Source organism: Rana temporaria, chromosome 1, assembly GCF_905171775.1.
Source record: "Rana temporaria chromosome 1, aRanTem1.1, whole genome shotgun sequence".
Taxonomy (NCBI): Eukaryota; Metazoa; Chordata; class Amphibia; order Anura; family Ranidae; genus Rana; species Rana temporaria.
The window spans coordinates 659,121,874-659,131,112 of NC_053489.1; the positions used below are offsets into that span (position 1 = coordinate 659,121,874).

Consider the following 9,239-nt stretch of genomic DNA (forward strand, 5'->3'; position numbering starts at 1 on the left):
AGTTTTTTCAATGTATTGATGTGGAAAATAAATGATAATTTAATATGTTTTATAGTAAACATTAGTATTTTATTGTAATATATTTCTTAAAAAAAAAATTGTATTATTAATAGTTATTTATCAGTATTGTAGATAATTATTTTTTTTATGTTTTATTTGTATTATTGTCGTTTATTATTTATGATGTTTAATTATCTTTCATAGTCTTTTATTGTACTGTAATTATCCTTCATAAGAAAAATATATTTTATATTGATAATAATGATTATTTTTAATGTATCGGCACTATATATAATTATATTATCGTGTTGGTTATTAATTTTCCACAATAAAGTATATTATTCTGTGTTTATTCCTCCTCAGGCCTCCATAGCACTGATTACAATCGCTGAACTTTGATTCCCTGTCAGGTGATTTGGCGGTATTTCCAGCGCTGAGGAAAGGCTGCCTCGCTGGCAAACAAACGCTGCTATGGCAACGGAGTCATCCAATCGCCGCCAGTGTGACAGGCCCCCGCCCGCAGCTAAGGGCACGCCAGACTGTTTTCCCCTCCCGCGTTTCCCTCATCAAACATGGCGCCGCCCGCTTCTCCCCACGCCACGTCTCTATAGTACAGCGAACTCCTCTCTATGGTCGGGCGCAGGCCGGAAGTTCCGTTAGCCGCGCCTGTCTATGGTCCTGGAGGAGTTCACTCTCTATGGTGGTGTAACTGGACGGGGGAGGCCGGGTGAAAGTGGAAGAGGGGGGGATGTAGGGGGCCCCAGGACGTGACACAGAAGACAAGACGTTTGTATGGGCTGGAGGGTTCGCAGGAAGTAGTGTGGGAGGACTGGGCAGCTGTATAATGCCAGCTGGGTTGGAGCAGTGTATGGTCATTGGGGGGCCCAACAGGAAGTAGAGAGGGGCTTGTATTGTACATTATAGGGGATTGTTTGACCTGCAGGGCCCAGTGTGAGGATATTGGGGGCCCAACAGTGAGGTGGACTTGTATTAGACTGTCTGGACTGTGCAGGGGCCCAGGTGTGAGGACATTGGGGGGGCCAACAAGGAGTAGTGAGGAGGTGGACTTGTATTAGACTGTCTGGACTGTGCAGGGGGCCCATTGTGAGGACATTGGGGGGCCAACAAGGAGCAGTGTGGAGGTGGACTTGTAATAGACTGTCTGGACTGAGCAGGGGCCCATTGTAAGGACATTGGGGGCCAACAAGGAGCAGTGTGGAGGTGGACTTGTATTAGACTGTCTGGACTGAGCAGGGGCCCATTGTAAGGACATTGGGGGGCCAACAAGGAGCAGTGTGGAGGTGGACTTGTATTAGACTGTCTGGACTGAGCAGGGGCCCATTGTAAGGACATTGGGGGCCAACAAGGAGCAGTGAGGAGGTGGACTTGTATTAGACTGTCTAGGGGTCCATTGTAAGGACATTGGGGGGGGGGGGGCTTGCAGGAGGACTGTCTGACCTGCAGGGGCCACGTTTTGAGAACATTAGGGGTCCATCAGTGAGGAGGGGTGCTTTTGGTTTGTTTATTGGGGGGTTCTCTGACCGCCAGGTGACGTCTATTAAGATATCGGGGTGACTTGCATTACTGGGAGCTTACTTCAAATATCTGGGGGACTTCCAGGAAACGTCAGGCTTGCTTAACATAGGATTTGCATTAAACTAGCTGGAAGATTTGCTTGCATTCCTGCAGACGCAACCTACATTAGGACCGTCTTCCATTAAGACGTCACTGGGAGTTTGCTGCAAATATCCGGGCAGCCTGCCAGAGGCGAGCTTTATATAAGACTTGCATTAAACTAGCTGGAAGATCCGGGTGCCTTCCATTACTGGAGCTCAGTTCAAATATCTGGGGGATTTCCAGGAAACGTCAGGCTTCCTTTACATTAAATTAGCTGGAAGATTTGCTTGCATTCCTGCAGACGGGACCTGCATTAAGACAGTCTTGCATTAGAACATTACTGTGAGTTTGCTTCAAATATCTGGGCAACGTAGCTTTTATACAAGACTTGCATTAAACTAGCTGGAAGATCGGGGTGCCTTGCATTACTGGGGGCTCACTTCCAATATCTGGGGGATTTCCAGGAAACAGGTTTCCTTTACATTAAACTAGCTGGAAGATCCGGGTGCCTTCCATTGCTGGGAGCTCACTTCAAATATCTGGGGGACTTCCAGGAAACGTCAGGCTTGCTTTACATAGGACTTGCATTAAACTAGCTTTAAGATCGGGAGACTTCCATCACTGGGAACTTGCTTCAGATATCTTGAGTGAATTCCAGGAAACGTCAGGCTTGCTTTACATTAAACTAGCTGGAAGATCCGGGTGCCTTCCATTACTGGGGGCTCACTTCAAATATCTGGGGGATTTCCAGGAACGTCAGGCTTCCTTTACATTAAACTAGCTGGAAGATCCAGGTGCCTTCCATTACTGGGAGCTCACTTCAAATATCTGGGGGACATCCAGGAAACATCAGGCTTGCTTTACATTAAACTAGCTGGAAGATTTGCTTGCATTCCTTTAGACAGGACCTGCATTAAGACAGTCAAGGACATTACTGTGAGTTTGCTGCAAATATCTAGGCAAAGTAGCTTTTATTACAAGACTTGCATTAAACTAGCTGGAAGATCGGGTGCCCTTGCATTACTGGGAGCTCACTTCTGATATCTGGGGGACTTCCAGGAAACCTGAAGCTGCCTGTATTACAGAACTTGTAATAAACTAACAGGGAGGATTTGCTTGCCTTCTAGGCAGACGGGACCTGCAGGGACAGGGGGACTTCTATTAAAGATTGACTTTCATTAGGACATCACTGGGAGCTTGCTGCAAATATCTGGGGGACTGGCGAGCTTTACATAAGACTTGCAATAAATTAGATCGGGGTGACTCTTATTACTGGGAGCTTCAAATTCTTTGGGGGACTTCCAGGAAGCTTCAGGCTTGCTTTACGGAGGATTGGCATTTAACTAGCTGGAAGATTTGCTTGACTTCCATTAAACGTGAAGCTTGCCTCCTATAGAACTTGCATTCAACTAGCTGGAAGATTTGCTTGCCTTCCATTAAACGTGAAGCTTGCCTTCTATAGAACTTGCATTCAACTAGCTGGACGATCTGCTTACATTTTTAGCAGACGGGACCTGCAGAATTGAGGGGGGCTTCCATTAAGATTGGACTTGCATTGGGACATTACTGGGAACTGAGCTTTTTTTTTTAAGAAGACTTGCATTAAAATTATTTTGGAAGATTTTCTGACTTCAGTAAAGAATAATAGTAGAGAGGAGACTTCCATTAAGATATTGGGGGACAGTACAAGGACTTGTGTGAGGATATCACTGGGAGATTGTATTTAGATCTGAGGGAGGGTTTGCAGGGACTGGTGTGAATTTTTTTTCAGGCTAGCCATATAGAAGACTTGCATTACACTACGTGGAAGATTTTTTTTTAACATTAGTGACGATTTATACCAGGTAGAGGACTTAATTTCTATATCTGGGGGACTTCCATTAGAACATAACTGGGAGCATATCTAATATTTATAATTTAACATATCTGGGGACCTGCACAAGATTTTCAGGCTAGCTTTATATAAGACTTCCAGTGCACTAACTGGAAGATTTTCTGACGTTTAGACCAGAGTGGGGACCTATAACAGTGGTCATCAACCCTGTCCTGCAGGGCACACTAACAGGCCAGGTTTGCAAGATAACTGAAATACATCACAGGTGATATCATTTGCTCCTCAGTGATTGCAGTATTCTAGACTGCATCTCCCCAAGGTAATACATAAAACCTGGCCTGTTAGTGGGCCCTGCAGGACAGGGGTGATGACCACTGACCTATAAGACCGGGGCTTCCAGTAGGATGTCTGAGTTTCCTGTGCAAGGCTGACCTTCAGATATCTTGGTGATTTTGCAGAAACTGGAAGTCTACGTTTAAAGAGCGCTCTTGGGAAGTTTCCTGGCTGTGGAGGAGGAATTATAGCAGAGCGAGACTTGCTGGAATCGGGAAGAAGTTTGTACTGCTGGCGACTTGCTGGAATCGGGAAGTAGTTTGTACCGGACTGCTGGCCACTTGCTGGAATTGGGAAGAAGTTTGGACTGCTGGCGACTTGCTGGAATCGGGAAGTAGTTTGTACCGGACTGCTGGCGACTTGCTGGAATCGGGAAGAAGTTTGTACTGGACTGCTGGCGACTTGCTGGAATCGGGAAGAAGTTTGCACCGGACTGCTGGCGACTTGCTGGAATCGGGAAGAAGTTTGCACCGGACTGCTGGCGACTTGCTGGAATCGGGAAAAGTTTGTACCGGACTGCTGGCGACTTGCTGGAATCGGGAAGAAGTTTGTACTGGACTGCTGGCGACTTGCTGGAATCAGGAAGAAGTTTGTACTGGACTGCTGGCGACTTGCTGGAATCGGGAAGAAGTTTGTACCGGACTGCTGGCGACTTGCTGGAATCGGGAAGAAGTTTGTACTGGACTGCTGGCGACTTGCTGGAACGGGAAGAAGTTTGTACCGGACTGCTGGCGACTTGCTGGAATCGGGAAGAAGTTTGTACTGGACTGCTGGCGACTTGCTGGAATCGGGAAAAGTTTGTACCGGACTGCTGTTAACTTGCTGGAATCGGGAAGACTGCTGGTGATTTGCAACTTTGTTTGAAGCGGATCCGAGCAAATCTGCCTCAGAAAGAAGGGAACTGAAGGTGGCCAGAGGGCTTCCGGTGTGTTGGACCTCCAGGAGATTTGTATTAAACTGTCCCAAGGCATCTTCAATGACTTTGATCAAAGATAGTGGGATTTGCAGCCAAGTGAGGTTTGCAGTGAGCTGCTCCTATTGAGATTTTTTGGAAAGATTGATAGGAAATAGTATCTGTCTGGATTACTTTCAGGAAGGTTTTAGAAAGTGAAAGGATCGGGAGGGAACGTATAAAGGGGACCTCCGGAGAAAGGAGCGCAGAGGACTGCCAAGGCAGAAATCCGGCAGGATGTGGTTTATCTATGTGCTCAGTTGGCTGTCCCTGTTCATTCAGGTGGCCTTTGTCACGCTGGCGATAGGTGAGTTTTATGACATCTCCGTCCAGCAAACTTCTCTCTGATAAGATTGCTTCCTTCTTTCCCTCAGCTTAGCAGAAGTTCTCTCTATAATAGTTGGCTGTACTTGTTAGCTGGGTGAACTCAGATCCAAAATGTTTCCAAAGCCAATTACACAGATAATATTCTGTTTACAAAGTGACTGATCCGTATGGCCGGAAATTATCATCTCTGTTAAAGCGTTAATAAACCCAAAAGTAAACAATGTATTGAAGCTTACCAATTCTTGGATGTGGTGACTGCATTATCCAAAACGAAATAGAGAGAAGATAGTCACCGCTCCAATTAGGTATGTGGATGAATCTGTATCCTCTCAGAGAAACCCAGGTGCCGGCAATGTACAAAGCAATTGTAGAAAGAAATGTTTGGACAGCCGCACTCTGGAAAAACCTTCTCGGTTGCCTTTTATTGATAAGTGTTCAAACACCACACATCACAGCAAAGACAGGGGCATACAGCTGACGTTTCGCACTACAATCAGTGCTTACTCATAGGCTATGAGTAAGCACTGATTGTAGTGCGAAATCTTTATCAATAAAAGGCAACTGAGAAGGTTTTTCCAGAGTGCGGCTGTCCAAACATTTCTTTCTACAATTGGTGACTGCATTAGTTATAATGTATAACTCTACACGGTATAGTGTCCCTTTCACCTCATCTAATCAGGTGAAGAGAATACAAAGCATTCTCTGAATGATAACAAGGAATACCCAAAGAGCAGAAATTTGAGTTTTAAGGTGCAGAAAAATTGATCAACATCAAATTATCAAAAAAAATAGAACATTTTATTACATATATAATATAAAATTACTAAGAATAATCGGGCAAAGACAGCCCTGTGGTCACAATACAAAAGAATGGTTGCCTTTACATGTTTCACCACACACGTGGCTTCTTCTGGAGCTTCTGTAGGACTTTTTTTAAATACAATATCACTAAAACCAAGAAAAACACACACTACATTTTACAATTAATAAACACAATTATATATGGGGACACTAAAGAGTCCCTATTCACTCAAATGTAACAAATATAGGTCATCTGGTGGACACATTCTCACCCTTTAATAATGATTATGGTTCCAAATAATCCCTAAACCCCTCCAAGAGGTCCGATGGGAGATGTCGGTGCCACAAACTGGAGGGAAGAACAAGTACTAGGGTTGTCCCGATACTGAGTGTTTGTGCGAGTACTTGTACTCGCACAAATGCTCCCGATACTTGGTCGGCGGCGAGCGGACTCTGGGCGGAGAGGGTGGGCGGCGTCAGTGGGCGGGTCTGGCGTCAGTGGGCAGAGCGGTCACCGTCATCTTGGCACACCCTGCACTTGGCCACAGTAACCCAGCAGCTAACATCTTGTTACACCCAGCCTACAAGTTCGGGCTGGGTGTAACAAGATGTCTGCTGATACTTACTGATGCCGAGTGCAGGGTGTACCAAGATGGGCGCTGCAGCATAGCATTTCCTCATGTAATTTTTTGCTGCCTGGCAGTGCCAGCAGTGCCCATAAGTGCTGCCTATCAGTGCCAGCCACCTGTCGGTGTCATTGGTGCCCATCAGTGCCAGCCACCTGTCAGTGCCCATCAGTCAAACTGTCACATGGCATTCAAAAAAGTATTGGTAATCGGTATTAGGGGAGTACATGAAAAAAAGCATCGGTGCTTGTACTCAGTCCTAAAAAAGTGGTATCGGGACAACCCTAACAAGTACCCTCTGGTTGAGCCTGCAATTTCATATAAATAGTCATTCGTAATGTTCACTGGATCATCTAAAAACAGATCTAATCATATTAGATGATCCAGGGAACATTACTAATGACTATATGAATTTGCAGTCTCCTCCAGTTTGTGGCACAGACATCTCCCATCGGACCATGGAGGGGTTTAGGGATCATTTGAAACCATAATCATCATTAAAGGGTGAGAATGTGTCCACCAGATGACCTATATTTGTTGTTACATTTGAGTGAATAGGGACTCTTTAGTGTCCCCATATATAATTGCGTTTATTAATTGTAAATTGTATTGTGTGGTGTTCTTGTTTTTTTTAGTGATATTGGGCCAGATTCACAAAGGAGATACGCCGTCGTATCTCTCAGAGTATCTATGCGGCTGATTCATAGAATCAGTTACGCATAGATAGCCCTAAGATCCGACAGGTGTAATTGTTTTACACTGTCGGATCTTAGGATGCAATACCGCGGCCGCCACTGGGGGGAGTTTGCGTCGTAAACCAGCGGCGGGTATGCCAATTAGCAGTTAGGGCGATCCACAAAGGTTTTTCCCGTCGTCGCAAGTTTTAGATTCCCGTCGCAAAGATGGGGCTGCTTTTAACATGGTGTAAAATTACTCCACCATGTTAAAGTATGCCCGTCTTTCCCCACGTCGCTTTTGAATTTGTTTGTTTTCCTGACGTAAATACGTTACGCACATCGCGATTCTCAACACGTCGGCGCGTCGTAATTTCGCACAAAGCACGTCGGGAAACTTGCGACCGGAGCATGCGCAGTACGTCCGGCGCGGGAGCGCGCTTAATTTAAATGGTACCCGCCCCATTTAAATTGGGCCGCCTTGCGCCGGACGTGTTTACGATACACCGCCGCAAGTTTCCAGGTAAGTGCTTTGTGGATTGGGCTGCGCCGCAGGTACGTGAATCTGGCCCATTGTATTTAAAAAGGTCCTACAGAAGCTTCAGAAGAAGCCACGTTTGTGGTGAAACATGTAGAGGCAGCCATTCTTTTGTATTGTGACCACAGGGCTGTCTTTGCCTGATTATTCTTAGTAATTTTATATATATGTAATAAAATGTTCATTTTTTTTTTTTTGATAATTTGATGTTGATCAATTTTTCTGCTCTTTGGGTATTCCTTGTTATACATATTTAGGAGGTAGTGCGTTTATTATTAGGTTTTAATACTACTATATTCTCTGAATGATGCCCATGCTAGGTGGCCGACCTCCTGTATTCACAATGCATCAGGCTGGCCACTCCTCACGGGATGTGGACGGAAGTGGAGATCACTGCAGTAGTGATGTCTGCTAGTGGTTTCCAGCTTACAGGGCGTTGCCCAGGTACGATATATACACCCAATCTGGACCAATGTAACTATGTAAAAATGTACCATGCCTGGCATTCTTCTTTATTAACCACTAGCTGACGGCCGTACGACTTTGTACGGCCGCAGCGCGGCTCTAGATCTCTAACAGGCCGTGTTTTTACTGCCGCCCCTTTCCTCGTTCCCCACGCGCAGCGGAGAACTCCTGTGCTGGCCGTGTCCCTCGGACACAGCCAAACACAGATCGCGGTAAATAGCCAATCACAGCGGCTATTTACAGCGCGATCTGTGCGGCCAATGAGAGATGATCTCATATGTAAACATATGAGATCATCTCTCATTGCCGACTCTCCCTCCTCACACAGACACCGCGTGTGAGGAGGGAGAGCAAACGGAGCAAAGAGCGATTTGAAAAAAATAAATAAAGTGACAAATCAGTGCCCCAGGACCACCTGTGCCCACCAGTACTACCTGTGCCCAACAGTACTACCCGTGCCCATCAGTAACACCGTGCCCACCAGTACCACCTGTGCCCATCTGCCACCTCAGTGCACATCTGCAATCAGTGCCCACCTGTGCCACCTCATCAGTGCCCACCTGTGCCACCTCATCAGTGCCCACCTGTGCCGCAGTCAATCAGTGCACATCAGTACCCATCTCATCGGTACCCATCTCAGTGCCATCTGTGCCGGTTCATTAGTGCCATCTGTGCCACCTCATTAGTGCCCACCTGTGCCGTCTCATCAGTGCCCACCTGTGTCCACCAGTACACAGTCCTCATCGGTGCACATCGGTACCCATCTCATCAGTACCTGCCTCAGTGTTATCTGTGCCGCCTCATCAGTGCCATCTGTGGGCATTTGTACTTTCCTGGATTGTTAGGGTCTCATGAAATGAGAGAGGCCTTCAGTACATCAGATGTGACAATTTTTTATGATTTGCACTATAGCTTGTAGACTCTAAAACTTTCACAGGCCAAGTAATTTCCAAAAACTTTGGGTTATTTTTATCAAAGACATGTAGCAGTAAAATTGTGGCCAAAATTTATGAAGAAAAATTAATAATTTGCAAAATTGTATCACAGAAACTAAGAAAAAATATTTTTTTTC

At 45.7% G+C, this 9,239-nt stretch overlaps 2 protein-coding genes across 4 annotated transcripts in view; both read left to right on the forward strand.

The window, feature by feature from the left end:
* Positions 1-608: 608 nt before the first annotated feature.
* Positions 609-4,892, forward strand: LOC120924550. 3 transcript variants are annotated; one of them, XM_040335519.1, is made up of 3 exons: positions 609-700; positions 3,910-4,014; positions 4,131-4,892. In XM_040335519.1, exons 1-3 carry the CDS (start codon positions 673-675, stop codon positions 4,646-4,648), a joined length of 651 nt encoding a protein of 216 aa, XP_040191453.1. In that variant the 5' UTR covers positions 609-672; the 3' UTR covers positions 4,649-4,892. The 3 variants fall into 3 exon arrangements, 2 of the variants coding, with proteins under 2 accessions (XP_040191453.1, XP_040191454.1); XM_040335520.1 differs by having other exon boundaries at positions 3,910-3,981; positions 4,139-4,892; XR_005746379.1 differs by lacking the exons at positions 609-700; positions 4,131-4,892 and adding an exon at positions 1,966-2,553.
* Positions 4,520-9,239, forward strand: part of TEX261 (testis expressed 261) — a 36,573-nt gene continuing 31,853 nt past the window's right edge. The window contains exon 1 of the mRNA XM_040335521.1: positions 4,520-5,043. Coding sequence (XP_040191455.1) covers positions 4,974-5,043 — 70 coding nt within the window. The 5' untranslated portion in view covers positions 4,520-4,973. The remainder of the gene's footprint in view (positions 5,044-9,239) is intronic.

Excerpts from the sequence above, each read along its gene's own strand:
- LOC120924550 (XM_040335519.1), top strand. The coding sequence starts at position 673 with ATGGTCCTGGAGGAGTTCACTCTCTATG. Across the intron at positions 701-3,909 it reads GGAGGAGTTCACTCTCTATG|AAACTGGAAGTCTACGTTTA; the intron begins GTGGTGTAACTG and ends GTGATTTTGCAG. Across the intron at positions 4,015-4,130 it reads ATCGGGAAGAAGTTTGTACT|GGACTGCTGGCGACTTGCTG; the intron begins GCTGGCGACTTG and ends GTAGTTTGTACC.